Source organism: Daldinia decipiens, assembly GCF_022478715.1.
Source record: "Daldinia decipiens strain CBS 113046 unplaced genomic scaffold F4813scaffold_4, whole genome shotgun sequence".
In the NCBI taxonomy this organism is placed as follows: domain Eukaryota; kingdom Fungi; phylum Ascomycota; class Sordariomycetes; order Xylariales; family Hypoxylaceae; genus Daldinia; species Daldinia decipiens.
In genome coordinates, this window is record NW_026054547.1 from 194,668 (window position 1) to 209,970 (window position 15,303).

The following is a 15,303-nucleotide window of genomic DNA, read 5'->3' on the forward strand; positions in this document are numbered from 1 at the left end:
CCACCCCTAATGCTCACACCTATATGATGCCCCGAGATATTCCCAAGATCCCTTTTACTAGCTCAATCATCCCGTCGGCTCTTATCCGTTACTCTGGCCATGAGATGGTCCATCGCCTTTGAGCTGCTAACCTTGGGCTCCCGAGCAGGCTTCCACCGCTTCTGGACCGGCCCCTTCTGTTTTTTCCCCCGTTTCTTGGGTTTTACTTCTTCGTCTGTGTCACTTTCGATGCCTACCAGCCACTCCTCATCTTCTGAGAGGTCCAAGGGGTGCTTTTCCTCCTCGGCTTCGGAACCTCTGCGCAGTTGCTGGCGCAGAATGTATGCGCCGTAATCACCGTCACCTCGCGGCCGAGCTTCAGGGGCGAAGAAATCCTCGTCAGATGGGCCATTTTTCCAAGCTGATAGACTGTCAATTTTCAATTCGTTTAGATAGTATTCTAACATAGAGGACTTACGTTCATGGCGAGTTCCGAAAACATAAGTAGACTGTTTCTTCTGGGGATTGCTGGTAGAAGCTGCTGATTTGCCCTTGCCCCAGCCCTGTTGAGAATTGGTAGCTGATGTCTTGGGGTCTGTGCCAACGCGGCTCTGCCCATCTTGACGTTGGTACGAGGTATTCATGACCGGATCATCGTCAAGGGAGATAGGGTTCTCGCGCGATCCCATCATGTAACCTGTTGAGCTTTTGTTCGCCATTGTTCGGAAGAGTGCTAGCGTTCTCTCGGATGACAACAGTGATAAACCTCTAGGTGTAGATGGTTGGTCGCTTTGATAGCAAAGAGTAATGTTAAATAATTATGAAGATCAGTGCTAATGACAGTAGCAGAAGAGAGGGTTGCTTAGTGGAGTGCTCATTTATACTGCAGAGTGTAAGTAGGAAATAATAAAAAAGCTGAAGAGGTGATAAGCATCAAGTGCTTATATACCATTTGGGTGGGGGGGTCAATGCACATGGATAATAGTGATAACCATCCTAGGAGTCACTGGTACAGCTGTAGGTACGAACATATATGTACATAGGTACGATTAAGGTGCGTCAGGACCTCACATAGTGATGATGATAATGTCCATTTTGTTTGCGACCAGTGGGCCTGCCAGGACTGTCTGCCCAAAGGTACGTTACTGTGTAGTAATGACCCTGAGTCACCCTGAGTGGATATTATTAAAGCGTTAGCTAAGATGTGGACGGACATTTTGGTGATGTCAGCAACTGATAGCTAAGAAAGTCTATAACTATCACGTACTATGTACGATCAGTCATATAAGAGGGCAAAAATCTGGATGTATATAACAGTATATGATCCAGGTTGTAAGTCCGAGTCATGGTATGTATACTGGGCAGATCACCCTATAAGGTAGCTGGATGCTCAGTTCATAGGGAAGTAGGTAATACAGTGAGCTCGCTTAGTAGAGTTAGGTCCGTGACACATGCACTATATCCCGGTACAGGTGAAGGTGAATCCCCCCAAGGCCATTACCCCTAAACCTACGATCTAACATATATCCAGCAGTATGGCTATTCCGAAAGCGCTGATAGAAATTATACTCTATATATTGGCCATAATAAGCGGCTAGTCACTGTGAATGTTGTGTATTATAAAGATGTAACGAAGTTCATCTGAAATGGAAGAAGAATTAATTTACAACTAAACTACGAAAGAGATCAATATATACCTTGTACGGAGCGAGGTTTGGAGACATGGAAGCAGGAAAACATATTCCATCTGCAAACTAGAAGTGCTTGATATATAAATATCATGCTTGCTTTTCAAAGTGATCTTGTTGATATTAGTTTTGATAGATAGTAGTTTGATTATTATATTCTCCATGTTCCTAATTATCTCATACTCCAAACTGTCAAAAGGATATCTTGTTGGGCTATTTGCATCTAGCAATCTTACGTATATTGATCTTGGTTCCTTTAATTCATGATTGATTTTTAAAGGCCACATAAAGCAACATTAAAACGCCAATGGCTTGTGTGAAGTTGAGCATGTTCATAATTGGAATGTCAATCACGATCTTCCATATCGCTGGAATAACCAAAAGACAAGGTCGCAAACAAATATCAGGATATAGCTGCGGTATCAGATGGGATATAGCTTTAGAAAAGCCTGTTAAGAACCAAAACAAGTCATTGAAATATTTAAATATGATATCTAGTTGTATCCCCTTTTGGACAATTCTCACGGTTACCAAACTTGTAAAGATCCAAGGCTAAGCTTAGAGATGGGACATGAAGATCCAAGGCTAAGCTTAGAGATGGGACATGAAGATTACAATGTGCGGTTAAAGAAATCTATTGCTGTCAACTATGAGCATATAGAAAAAGCCATCGCATCTGCCATATGTGCAGAATAGTACGCCAAGGAATAGTGGCCACTGCCTGCAAGTATAATAATAGACGAAGTATTATAAGGAACGAAAAGCTTCGCAAGTTGAGCATTAAATACGAGTAATCCTCTTGCCAGGGTGATCATTTCATTCAGCACCGTTTGCCAAATAACCCCACAGATGGAAGAGAGCTTTATAAATCATAGGAAAGAAAAGCAGTAAAAGGGAAAATAAATCAATAATGCAAAGTCATTGTTGCTTTATGCAACATCCCTGGAAACCATGTGATGATTTGGCGTCCGTCAGCCATCTCCTTATTCCTCCTCGTGATCTTATTTTAAGATCAAATGCATACCTAGGTACCTAGGTAGGCATGCCGCAAGCCAAACGTAAAGAAATCGAAATCCTCCCCCTATTGCCATTCTCCTAGTGCATATGACCCTCTTCACACTGTTCACAGCACGTCTCTCTCAAAGATCCTCAGCATTTATTCCCTGCGGACTGTCAACCTTGGCCTTCTTGATTGGTCGCTCTTGCTCTTCAGGGTATAGGCTCATTTGGGGCTGGTTGCAGGCAGGACTGTTTACCACCGGCTCGGTGCTGGGGGTCTTGGAGCAACCTTGATACTGAGAAATAAACTCCTCCACTGTTTGTCCGTACTGCGTTGCAAGAACCTTTTCGAAGTAGTAACTTTCGTACTTGCGCTTCTGGACACCAGTGCTAGGAGGGGGAGTAGTAGGTGTTGCGATGGGGTCGGGGCGCAAGCAGAAGGGTTGTGAGCTATCGTCTTCGGGTGGCTGGGGCCGGGGTTGAGGCTGAAATACCGATTCCGTATAGGGCATTGGCTCCGGTGGGGATGCGGATCCCTGATAAGAGATCGGCTCCGGATAAGAGGTTGGACCCACACAATCTACGGATTCCGGATGAGACACAGGCGCCGGATAAGATACCGGTTTAGGATGAAAGACCGGGTTTGTATAGGATACTGATTGTGTATTGGATATCGGCTCCGTAAAAGATGTCAGACCTATATTGGACGTTGGTTCTGTGTAGGATGCCGGCTCCGTGCAGGGCGCTGGTGCTACATAGGAAACCCAAGACTGTTGGGCCAACAAAGGCTCTGCATGGTTATTAGCTTATCTGATTGACATAATAATGTAATGAATTAGTAACTCACCCATGGCCTGGATGTCCTGAAGGAGTCCCGAAGTGCTTGATTGTGGCATCGATGACAAATTAGGTCCATTATTTCCCTGCTCGGTGTAGACCCAAAAGGCGGGATTGTACGTGAGAAGGCGTGGGTCCATGTAAGCCTCCGGGTACCGATTTTCCTTCTCAGGTTCCTTCTCAGGTTCCTGCACAGGTCCCGGCATAGGGTCCTCGGAATCAGGTTCAGAGTTCATACCGAAGAATTTAGCATGATACCGCTCGTAATCCGATGTGTTGCCAACCCGGGTATGGTCGGTATTGTGAACAGGGGAAGCACGATTAGAGTGATTGATTTGTGAAAGTTTCTCCAGGCCCTTGCAAGTCTCCGAGGCGATGTATTTGTTAAGCATGTGCTCTGGGTAGGCAGTGTCGATTTCATTGGGGGTCGGATGAAAGAAATCGATAACCTGGTCATGCATCTCAACGGGCATGAACAGCTCATTGTCCAACGGGATGTCCAGTGTTCCTACATCGAAGTTAAGAGTATAGTCCTCGCCGGTAGGCTCTTTGAGCTGATTATACGACGCCATTTTCTCTGTTCGGTAGTCCTCCAAATAACTGGGAGGGGTTATATCGAAACAGAAAGAAGATCTGGAGGATGTGATTTTGGGAAGACTGGAGGTAGAGTATTAGAAATTGTTGCCTGGATAGAAAAGCTGCGTGTTGTGAAAGCATGATGCGAGAAAAACATGTATAAGGGCCTTTGAAGGGATACTTACAACTCCACGGTCCACGAAATATTTACGCGTTATGGTATAGTGTAGCTTTAGGATAATGCAGGATTTCGGGTTTGAAGATTGATGGCAAACCCTTTTGAATTGAAAGGCTGTAGTTGTGATAGAATTGGGTGGTTAGGTTGTCTAGAAGGAAATTTTAGTAGGCGTGAAGGAGAGTCGCGTGTTATGTAGGCAGAGGTTGTGCACAGGAAAAACGAGTTGACTCGAGGAGTTAAACAGAGAGACGTGTTTGTATATGTTGGAAGGTGCACGTACAGTTTATGGGTGTGTGTGTGTGTGTGTGTGCATACCTTCGAGGTATCAATTCTTCGGCGATTGTTCTCACGGAAAAGAATAGGCCACCTGCTCAAGCTAATACCACCTGAAGCTCATTTAGCTAGTGACTATGGTTGCTAGGTACTCGAAACCCCAAATGGATGTTTATCTTATGTTTGACAGTTTGCTGACTCAAAGGTCAGTGCAAGAATTTCCTCTGTGCATATTTTGAAATAATTTTAGCATGACGACTTAGGTCATACGGGTTGATTAGGGTTACTACACATTCATCGGCGACGACGACATCATCATGTTTGCTAAATCTACCTGGGTACGTAAAAACTCTATTGTTGATAGGCGTTGCTTAACTCAATAGATATCATCTTATATCTACGAAGTGCACTAGCAATGAAATTACTAAGAGACACGTACCTAATGCATGTTAGTACCGGAAATTATCGACAATATATATCGGATTCCTTGTTCCAGACTCAATGACCTTTCGAAATATGTAAGTAATTGAATTATGGAGAATCTTGATTTGGTTTACTCATTGTCTAGGAGCTGCGGCTGGTTCTCATTAACCTGTTTCCTCAAATAAATGCTCAACTATGTCACGAGGAATCCCCAAAACACAATTAGCATCAAATAGACAAATCATCATACAAGGTCCATATCAGCAGTAAATAATGTACTGAGTTGAAAATTTGCTAATATTTGTAGCCCTTCAGATATTTCTATAGATGACCAACATACATAAGGGGTTCCTCCTAACACCAAAGCTAACGGTACACTCATTTTCCGTCACGGAACTCCCAGTCGTATATGCTAACCTATTATAAAAACCCTAGACATTATTATACCCATCATTTACTTCCTGTTAAATATACCGTTTCCCATGATCTTCGTCTTGTTGAGGGTGTTCTTCATCCCGTTCGCGAAGAAAGATGACCGCTGCGGCTTAAGCTGAGGGCGACTTTGTTCCCAATCAGAACCGTCGTAAGCGCTACCGGTGTACTGCTGCTTTTGACCATTCCCGTAGTACCCCTGATACTGTTGTTGCCAGTCTTGTGGCTGGTAAGCCTGTCCTTGATATGCCTGGATCGGGTTGCTTGGGTTGTAAGACTGTTGTGGCGCTGACCCCTGCTGTGGCTGGCTATGAATGCCTGGATTATACGCAGCGTAGGTAGATTTCTGGGCAGGATACTGGGTTGCTGGTGGTTGGGATTGAGTTGCATCAATTTGATTTGTGCTATTATATGGAGAATTGTTGGGCTGATAAGGGGCCGAATTCTGATATTGTGCTGCTATTTGAGCAGATTGGCTTTGCGTGTATGCGTGAGTATGTTGATAAGATACAGACGATTCTGGTTGTATGGTCTGACTCTGTGGGTTCTGATACGGAGGAATTTCATTGGGCTGCTGATAGGCGGCGGCTGGATCAGGCCGGTACGCGGTGATGCTTTGGTCGTACGTTCTAGTCTCTATGGATGTCTGGACTTGACTAGCTGATGACTGAGACTGCCCTGAGGAGTGTGATTGGCTATATATAGCTTTACCATCGTAGGGGACAGCCGGTGCTGGCTTCCTCTTGATGTACTCCTGAGCGGGCAGTTCGATCGGCAATGTGTCTGGCATAATCGGATCTGAGGTCGTCTGTTGGGGCTCATGCTCGACTTCTATGCGATGAGAAATATTATCCTCAGCTTGGACGTTAGGCTGGTAAGCTTCTACATCCTCTTGCCCACTAGGCTGATAGATGGGCTGCCTAGCATCTGTAGGTGTTGTGGATCGGGTGGTCGTGAATTCGTTCCATAACGCTGCCTGATTGGCTATAGCAGATTTAAGCCGTTCAGAGATCTGGTCAAGAGAAGACTGTTCGTCAGAAGTTTCTGCGTCTTGGGTATCACTTTCGGCTGCATGAGTGTCGTCGGACGATGGCGCTGCGTTCGAATAAACGGAACTTCTGACATCATCTTCTTCTGAAATAACGGGGACTTCTTCGACCTTCTCGTCGTGTTCCCTATCTGAGACATCATTGACCGACGTTTTAGGCGACTCAATATTCTTTGGAGCTACTTGAGGTTCGTCATCATAGCTGAGTTCTTGCTCCTTGTTAAACGCACTTCGTACAACGCTGGTGACTGCGTTGTTACCAGAGTCCATAGCATTTTTGAGAGCGCCTAACAACACCGAAACACGATCGACAAGAACTTTCAAGCATTCCTCATTATCATTGGCCAACGCCATCTGTAGGGCATTCTCACCATCTTCATTTGAGTGCATAATGTCAGCGCCGTTGTTTAACAAGAATGAAACAGCCTCTTGATCGCCTCTAGATGCGGCTGCAATAAGAGCGGTATCCCCATCTTCATCCGGGAGATTGATGTCAGCGCCTGCGTCAAGTAACAGCTGAAGCGACGATAGAGGCATGTAGGCGGCAGCCAAGCTAAGCGGTGTTGACGGGCAACCTCCGCTACCATGCACATCTAAATGAGCTTTCGCTTTGACCAAACGCTCAAGAATATCCTCCTCGGCGCGGATGGCGGCTGCGATGATTGGCGGTGCATCACGACCTCCCCCAAGGTTGGGATCGGCATTGTGTTCAAGAAGTAGGGAGACAATATCCGTTTTGCCTGCTTCACACGCCCCTTGAATGGCAGTACCCGATTCGAAATATGCGCTGTTAGTGAAGGCGTTCACGTCGGCGCCGCGCTTTAGAAGCTCTACGACGACATCGTAATGGCCCTCTGTAGCGGCTGTTTGAAGGGCCCACCCCTCTGGCGCATTGACATTGGCACCGGCATCAAGAAGCATTTTGATAATCTCCATCGTGCCATCGTAAGCGGCAGCGGTTAGGGCATTGCCATATCTTTATATAGGTATATATATCAGCAACTTAGACTTCATACCGATTATAAATGATGACTTACTCGGTACCGGTAGCATTGGGGTCTGCTTTAAACTTCTCGAGAAGTAGCTTCACGGTCGACTCCTTTTCTCTATCGGCAGCGTCGTAGAGAGAATTGTCGAGTGTATCCGGGTCAATTGTACCGTCAGAATAGTTCCAGAATACGTCAAGGAGTTTATCTTGCTGCTCAGTGCCCGTGGCCGCTTCATAAAAGGCCTCGTCAACGTTAAGTCCTTCACACTTTTCTAGAATGATGGCAACAATATCCCAATTCGCCTCACCAACGGCCGAACCGAGAGCAAGCTGGAAGTATTCTTGGGTATGCTCGTACTCAAGCATCCTATTAAAAACCTCAAGCCGACCTGCCTCCGCGGCCTTGACAAATGCCTTGCTGTACTCTTCGTGTGGCAACTTATCCGCATATTTTTCAATCAGATACTCGAACATGGAGAAGTCGGATAATAACGCAGCCAGTGCAAGAGGCGCGTCAATGTCGGCGCGGTCGACCGTTAACGAGACATTGCGTTCGATAAGGAGTTCAACACATGCTCGATTGCCTGAGCATATTGCCGCATTTACTACCGGGCCAATATCGTTAGCCATTGCATTAGCATTCGCGCCTCTTAAGAGTAATTTCTTCATAACTTCGACGTGGCCTCCAAAAGCAGCCATATGCAAAGGTGTCTGTTCTTGGATCTCCTCTGCATCGTCAATCGCGGCACCTCTGTTTAGGAGCTCCTCGACGATTTTAGGGCGTCCGAAGTAAGCCGCAAAGTGCAACTCAACACGATATTAGCAAACATTAGGCTAAGGACCTAGGCCATACTAACCGGAGTGTTAAACAATGAATCGCGGATCTTAATCTGATCTTCGTAGCCATTTCGGATTAAAGCTGCAACAAGTTCTCTAAATCCGACGGAAGCAGCAATATCTGTAGCCTCTGAAGTTAGCAATCGTTACCGATAGCGAATAGATGTGAGTTATGAGAGCCTGCTGATATAGATCCGCACGCACATAAGCAAACACCATGCCTGATGAGAGAAAAGGGGGAGGCTAGGGGAGGCTAGGGGAGTACATACGTAACCCTGTCAACGTCTTATAGTCAAACCCGTCAAAAGTGCTAGTCATACGCCAGTATTCTACAAGCCAGCGATGTCGTATCTTTGAATCGGACTTCCAGAACTCTTCTTCTAAACTCAAGTCCTCGGCAATTTCACGCGTAGCTTTACTAGCATGGCGTAGCCAGTACTTAACTGTGTATGGCACTGTAGTGGTAAAGGTTAGTAGTTATTCGAGTGGGCAATGGTGCAGGGCTGGGGATTTAGACTTACGGGCTAGATCGTGAAGAATATCGGCCTCGGGATCCGTGTCTTCCGAGCTATCTGGTTCACTCTCGATATCATACTCATCATCGTCATCGTCATCGTCATCGTCATCATCGTCGTCTTCTTCTTCCTCCTCACTTTCATCTTCGTCTTGATCCTTCTCAGCCGAAGCACCATCTTCGCCGCTTTCAGAATTTTGCTCATGGCTAGGAAAATTGAAGCTCTCGTTTACATGCAAGAACGACCTGAGTGCAAGAACACCATGTTGCCATTTCTTCTCCTCGCCTGACATGCCGAGAAGTTGCTTGGAATTCTCTAGGAGATGTGTTTTAACCACGACGTTCATGAAGGAGATCGTACTATTTGCTCGCTTAATGGCTAGAAGTGGCTTACACATCTCCACGAACTTACGGAGTTCAGCTTTCTCCTCTTCGCTTGAGGAAAACCCAGCAAGCACACGAAGCTCTTCCTCTGTAGGGTCTTCGTAGGTGAGGACAAGAGCACGTAACATCTCCTTAATCTTTTCAACCTCAGCTTCATTAGTTCTGAATATCTGAAGCCATGAATTGTTCAGAAGCGTCGTTAGATCCTGAGGCATCCTTTCAAGTATTCGGCGCACTTTGAGATCGCTCTCGGCTTCTGGAAGCTCTTGAAGTTGAACGCATGTGATATCAATCCACTGGGTATTTTGCGCACGTTTCCCGATGAGACTGCTTGCAAAATACGCAAGCGCCTTATTATAATTTTTCTCCTTCTCGAGCGTGGTGACTCGCTCTTTGGCCCGCTTTCGCAATGCCATCTGAACCTGGTTCCCATACTTCTCATCTTCAAGGTCAACAAGACGGACACCCTCAATTTTGAGTGCTTCCTCGATGTTGTGGGCTTCTCTGCTCGTGATCATCCATCTTGTCGGGACCCGTTTCGTATCCGCATGGCTAATACCTTGGAGCTCGGCGTTCAAGTACCTCATCAACTTAATAGTAGAATCTGAATCTTCGGGAAGCACGTGCAGGTTATTGAGGACGAATATAACCTTACTGCCGATGAATTCATCTATGAGCATATCCTGAATAGTCTGCCATAAGTTCTCTACAGTTACCTGCGCTTTGCTTCCTTCGCCTCGCTTCTTAGCAAATAACTTGGCATAAGAAGCGAGCATCTCCTGTTGGTCGATTAACTGAGTCACGATGCTCTTGAGAACATCCTCGGCAGTGCAATAATCTGTGGTCGACTCGCAAAAAAAGTAGGCAAGCAAGACCGGCCCCTGGTTTGAATCCGTGTCTTTGATCCTGTCAATCTCGTCAACGGTTGCTAAAGATGCACTGGTTTTCCCTCGACCTTCTGGTCCTCGGATCCATAGGCAATCAGCAGCACGAGCTGTATTAGCCTCGTCACCCGTCTTAATCCCATCGGATAGCCACTGTTTATACTCTTCTTCCTTCGTGATCCAGGAGGATGACGCAAATGTTTGCGCTAGGGCCCTACGTTTCTTGGATACCTGTGCGCCATCTAACGCTTCCATGATGTTGTTGATCATTTTCCGGTCGATATCGCGAACAGAACTTAGACGATTCTTGACTGCTAATTGAGCACCATGGATTATCCTCTTCAAGGGATCTTTCACAAATTGGTTCCATTGATCATCTTTTGGGCCGTCGAACTTGACAAGATCTCGGTGGTTGCGTGCCAGGCCTTGTTCTTCGACACCTGGAAGGGTCGCAGAGTCGCGACTCACAAAATCGGCATATGATTTCGGAATGACAAGCTTGCTCATGCCAAAAAGGTCGGGCAGGCCAGCCATCTTACCAAAATCGGTCGGTTGCTCCTCATAGAAGCATAATAGTTCGATCTTCGGGCTTAACTTTCCCACAAGGCGCATAAATTCGTGCTTTAGCTCACGGAGACCCTCATCGCCAGGCTTCATTAGGTCTAGAAGCTTAGAAGTAGACGCTGTACCGGCCTTCTCGGCGAGGTATGCATACATGGCGGCGACAGAAGCAACTGGCGCTCCATTGAAGGGTGTACCGAAGAAGATGGCCGCTGCGATAGCCTCAAACATGACAGGAAATTTATCCCTTCGAGAGTCTGCGATTGTTATCGCTTTCGCAATTACCAGGCCTCCCATGCTATGACCAATAAATACGATTGGACGTCGTTGTACAGCGCCCTGCCAACCACAAGATGGTCATGTAAGCTACTGCACAGGAAAGATATACGGGGATTAGCCTACCTCTCTCTTACTCCTCAACCCATTAAGCAAGGTCATGGCAATATTGCTCATGAACTGCTTCACCTTTAGGGAACCAGTCCATGCTGACTCGTACATGTATAGCAGGATACGAGCCCGCGGGAAATCTCTGACTAGTCCATCGGTAGTCCAGTTAAAGCCGGTGCTCTCTGATTTCCAGCTGTCTCCTGGATGTGCGCCGAGGCCGGGCACGAAGACGATGCTAAAAAAAAAAAAAGAATTAGAACAAGAAAGCGAAATTTGGTACATGTTTTCTCCAACTTACTCAATTTCCGGTTCGACATCAGATTTATCAAGCGGGTAAAGCTCCTTGACGCCCTGCTGTACGATCTCGTAGTCCTTCTTTCGTCTGGCCGGCCCTGCGGCGGCCTTCCGCGTCGCGGAGCGTTGCAGAGACATGACGACACGACTATAGATCCCGAAATTCTTCAACGAGATTCAAGTCGGGGCCTCTCACGGATGGGATGGGGCGACGGGAGTTATAGGCCAAGCCAAACAACAGGTGACCCCAATCTCTAGAGAATTAAGAACTAAAGGATGACGGGACGATCCATGGTCCCAAAGTCCTTTCGGGCCTGGTAGCATGAGAAAGTACATGTCTAGCTGATTATAGGATGACGTGAGCATGGTCTATTCTGTGCGGCTGATAATAGATTCCGTCTCAAATTGTGCTTCATGGGCTAGTCCGTCAGCACTAAAATTGCTACAGAAATCGTCTAAGCCCTGTCAGGGCCAGTCTAGCTTTGCCTTAGGCTGAAATAATCTGGTCGCTTTCCATCTCCCATTAGGCACACGATGTCACCTTCAAAACTAACTAATCACTTCTTGGATGGGTTATGAAAGACTCGGATGTCTAGGTACCTAACCTATGTATGTAAGGTGAACTTTTCTTGACTAATATTATTTCTGGATGCTGATAAATGGGATGCCCAGTGGCGCGCTTTTGCTACACATATTACATATTACATATTATATATTACATATTACATATCTCCTTGTGCTGATTAAGGTAAAATATAGACGAGGCTCATAGTGTGTCTGTCTCAGTGCCAGTGTACCTGCGTAATGGTACTCGCATAAGGCAGAAGAGAGAAGAAGGGTTAATTTCAAATTCGGTGCGATCCCCGACCCTAAAATCCAGATACTGGGGAAGGGGGCGGGACGCAGCCAATGTTAGATTTTTACCCATGTCGACCCGCGATGGGCTGAATGCTGATCATTTTAATCCCTGCTTACTTCTTTTAAAATAGACACCTGACTAGAGCCAGAGCGCGTATGCCACATAAAATAGTTTGATTACCCTATAGTTAGTTATGTATATTCTATAAGTATGTGAATGGACGATTGTCATATTAGCGTGCTATAGCCCCTCGTAAGTCATCCTACAGTAAACAGAAATATTTTTCAATTTCAAGTGTATACCGACATCCTCAAGGCTGGCTTGGCTGCTAAGTAATAATCGTTAACGATGGGTACATGGCCTATCCCCTTCACAACTCAAATGCTCAAGTCACGAGAGGATTCTAGCGCGTCGCAACAGGCATCAGACTTCAATGCTCTCCTTCCGGCTTCGCATCGTACAGAACGTGACCATATAGCTGTCCCCGATCTGGAGTCGGACTTCCTCAAGCGGGAACTCCTTGTCAGAAGGTTGAATGATGTACAAGATTGGCTTTGGATGTGTGGTCGCCCAATGCCTCCTCGGCCATTACACTACCAAATCCTCCTCTCAAGAGACATCGCCATCAGCGAAAATCCAGAACTCCATCTCGTATGGTCCAAGAATCGCATATTCTTGAAACCTATTCCTCCATACCTTTTTGAGCCTGATTTCTGGGCCGCTCACATTATCCAAGACGACGAACTAACCAAATGCGCTCGGGGCTACCTTTTCACTTACACCGCTCTCATCGCGTACCAGAGCGACTTCCGCATCGCGAAAGAGAAAGGACTACTACCCGATTATATCAAATGGGAAACATGGAAGGATTTCGCTAAAGAAATCCTACAAGGCCACGACTATGGATCTGTCAACCCGCGGTACTGGTACGGCGAGCTCCGGTTAAGCCGGCTGAACAAGATCTACCGAATACGGAAAGGTTTCATCTTACGCGGCTACTCCAAGATCACAGCCCATACCGTTTATGGCGATTTGATTCGCGATAACTTCGCCGCCCTGGCAACCATTCTCGGGTACGTCGTCATTGTGCTAACGGCGATGCAAGTCGGCCTGGGAGTAGAAAGGCTACAGGAAGACGAGACGTTCCAGAACGCCAGCTACGGATTTACAGTGTTTTCGATCATCGCACCGTTGGCAGCAGGCATGGGCATCTTTTTATTAGTTCTAGTTATTTTTATTAGCAATTGGGTTGTCACGAAGGACTACGAAGTGAAGAGGTTCCAGGAGATGGGAGTAGAACCGTTCTGGAGAGAAGGATATGAGAAAGAGAAGACATCGTCATCCACGAACGAGAACCCAACCATCTCTAATGAGCGGGAGGTCTAATGTTGGTTCCCAGATATGAATGATGTATTCAGCGAGAAGTATCTTTACTAGTTCACGAGATTGTTTTCAATATACCCCTTATTTGGATATCGAGAACATCGACAATGTCTATTTCCGGCTTAACCCCGCCATCACAGTTTCTTTCAAGGACCAAAACCCAAAGCCCCTATTCAATTATCCCAAGAGCGTTCATTAAGGGCATGGAGATAAAGACATATGTAGTCTTAATATAAGTAATCAATTACATATATGATGCGACTGTACTCCAAATAGGGGTTGAATGTATGGCAAAAGTAAACCGCCACCACATGCACCATCAAATCAGAATCGAGTAAATGGCAGCCTATACAATGTAAGTGACATCCTCGTGACGACAATTATGGTACTAAATCCAAGTTCACTTACCATTTTCCTCGGAGCGTAATGTTGACCCAGCTGTATCTCAAGTTAGTTTTCGACATGAATCGCCTTCATTAGTACACGGGGCAACTCACGCGACTCCATCACTGTCTACCTCCTTCTCAACCTTAGAAGAGAACGCAATAGCGCTCATGATACCGTCGCCAAACTTCTCATTTATAACAGCCTTAAAGGCATACCCATAGTTTTGTACAATCTCGTACAATCTGTAGATGAGCGGCTCTACGGGAGGCATTGGTCCCGCACGTCCCCGATTAGGGAACCCGAGTGACAGCGAGTGTAAATCCCCCTTTTGGAGGTCAAGAGCTTCTGTCAACTTCTCGATATCTTCATCGGATGCCTGGGCTTGGCCGTAGAATAAAGCAGCAACCGCGACTTCGCTGCGGCCTAGTTTCTGTGCAAGCTCCTCGAACGTATATCCGTGTCTAGCTTTGGCTTGGAAGAGCGTCTTCGAAACACTTGGTAGACCATCAACCAGTGTTTCCTTAAGAGCCAGTTAATATTTCTAAATCAATAGGGGATGTTGAGAACTTACGTCAAGGACGCTGATTCTTGGGTGGTCGCTCATCTTCACAGTGAGTCTTTGAAATACTTGTTAAAAAGACAATGAGAACTCTATGCCAGTTGACTGGAATAAAGTTTTCGAGGGTAAATCGATTGTTTATAAAAAGATGAGGAGTCGCAAGAAATGAGGGCCGATACGTAATGAATTGCCTTACAAACAACCCCGCGCAAGCTCTAGCTCGAGATCTAGACGCCGTCTTGCTACCGACGGCTCGGCACGGGGATAAACCGGGATTTCGGGGTCTCAGTCAGGGCAGTATCCCGCACATAATAAATCCGCCGACTCGGTATTCCCGTGTTCCCGATTGAAGTTCAAACACCGTCGAGTTGATTACTATGTCGGACGGGACCCGGAGTGAGCCGGTTTGGCGCCGACTAAGTCCGAGGAGAATTGATCTTCGAGCCTACCAAATATAGTGCAGCTGTGTAATTAATGAAAATTTATAGGAAATGTAACTAGACCTAATTATATTTTGTAGAATTATACAGATAAAAAGACCACCGATCGATTGATGTTGTTGTCCTCCGTTCTATCTCACCGGCGTATCGCCCCTGTGAGTCTGTCTTTTCACGGGATAGTTCACCTCACAAGAAACGACTATCTGCCTCAGGTACCTATGCAGTTAAACATAGATGTTTTCCAATGATAATATTCAGACCCTAGATTTACCATTTACCATTTTTGTGTCAACCCCTGACTTGGATTGTCTTTGTCGCTGGTTCTGAACCGATTAACTCAAAGGTGACTTGTAAAGCAGTATCTTTGTCTCTTCCGAAAACAGTTGTCTCTTA

General features: G+C 46.1%; 4 protein-coding genes across 4 annotated transcripts; 1 reads left to right on the forward strand and 3 right to left on the reverse strand.

Annotated features, from left to right (window-relative positions):
* Window positions 1-62: 62 nt before the first annotated feature.
* Window positions 63-698, reverse strand: F4813DRAFT_385703 (uncharacterized protein; the record flags this gene model as incomplete). The annotated part of the gene is made up of 2 exons (XM_049246292.1): window positions 63-400; window positions 458-698. 2 exons carry the CDS (start codon window positions 696-698, stop codon window positions 63-65), a joined length of 579 nt encoding a protein of 192 aa, XP_049103133.1.
* A 4,465-nt stretch (window positions 699-5,163) lies between these two features.
* On the reverse strand, window positions 5,164-11,635 carry F4813DRAFT_219709 (uncharacterized protein). Its single transcript, XM_049239780.1, has 7 exons — window positions 11,287-11,635; window positions 11,004-11,223; window positions 8,780-10,940; window positions 8,528-8,713; window positions 8,279-8,379; window positions 7,471-8,228; window positions 5,164-7,409 (listed from the first exon to the last, which is right to left on the reverse strand). The coding sequence occupies exons 1-7, from the start codon at window positions 11,418-11,420 to the stop codon at window positions 5,408-5,410; spliced, it is 5,562 nt and encodes a 1,853-aa protein (XP_049103134.1). The 5' UTR covers window positions 11,421-11,635; the 3' UTR covers window positions 5,164-5,407.
* Window positions 11,636-12,321: 686 nt separating this feature from the next.
* On the forward strand, window positions 12,322-13,772 carry F4813DRAFT_219719 (uncharacterized protein). Its single transcript, XM_049239781.1, has one exon. It carries the CDS (start codon window positions 12,490-12,492, stop codon window positions 13,525-13,527), a length of 1,038 nt encoding a protein of 345 aa, XP_049103135.1. The 5' UTR covers window positions 12,322-12,489; the 3' UTR covers window positions 13,528-13,772.
* F4813DRAFT_219732 (Cyanase) lies at window positions 13,688-15,175 on the reverse strand. The gene is made up of 5 exons (XM_049239782.1): window positions 14,650-15,175; window positions 14,483-14,538; window positions 14,022-14,431; window positions 13,933-13,962; window positions 13,688-13,870 (listed from the first exon to the last, which is right to left on the reverse strand). The coding sequence occupies exons 2-5, from the start codon at window positions 14,513-14,515 to the stop codon at window positions 13,849-13,851; spliced, it is 495 nt and encodes a 164-aa protein (XP_049103136.1). The 5' UTR covers window positions 14,516-14,538; window positions 14,650-15,175; the 3' UTR covers window positions 13,688-13,848.
* Between the last annotated feature and the right edge of the window lie 128 nt (window positions 15,176-15,303).

Coding starts and splice junctions, on each gene's coding strand:
- F4813DRAFT_219719 (XM_049239781.1), top strand. CDS start 12,490: ATGGGTACATGGCCTATCCCCTTCACAACTCAAATGCTCAAGTCACGA.
- F4813DRAFT_219732 (XM_049239782.1), bottom strand. CDS start 14,515: ATGAGCGACCACCCAAGAATCAGCGTCCTTGAC. Junction 13,963..14,021: donor GTAGACAGTGATGGAGTCGC/GTGAGTTGCCCC, acceptor CTTGAGATACAG/CTGGGTCAACATTACGCTCC. Junction 13,871..13,932: donor ATTACGCTCCGAGGAAAATG/GTAAGTGAACTT, acceptor TACATTGTATAG/GCTGCCATTTACTCGATTCT.
- F4813DRAFT_219709 (XM_049239780.1), bottom strand. CDS start 11,420: ATGTCTCTGCAACGCTCCGCGACGCGGAAGGCCGCCGCAGGGCCGGCC. Junction 10,941..11,003: donor GGTTGAGGAGTAAGAGAGAG/GTAGGCTAATCC, acceptor TGTGGTTGGCAG/GGCGCTGTACAACGACGTCC. Junction 7,410..7,470: donor CCCAATGCTACCGGTACCGA/GTAAGTCATCAT, acceptor ACCTATATAAAG/ATATGGCAATGCCCTAACCG.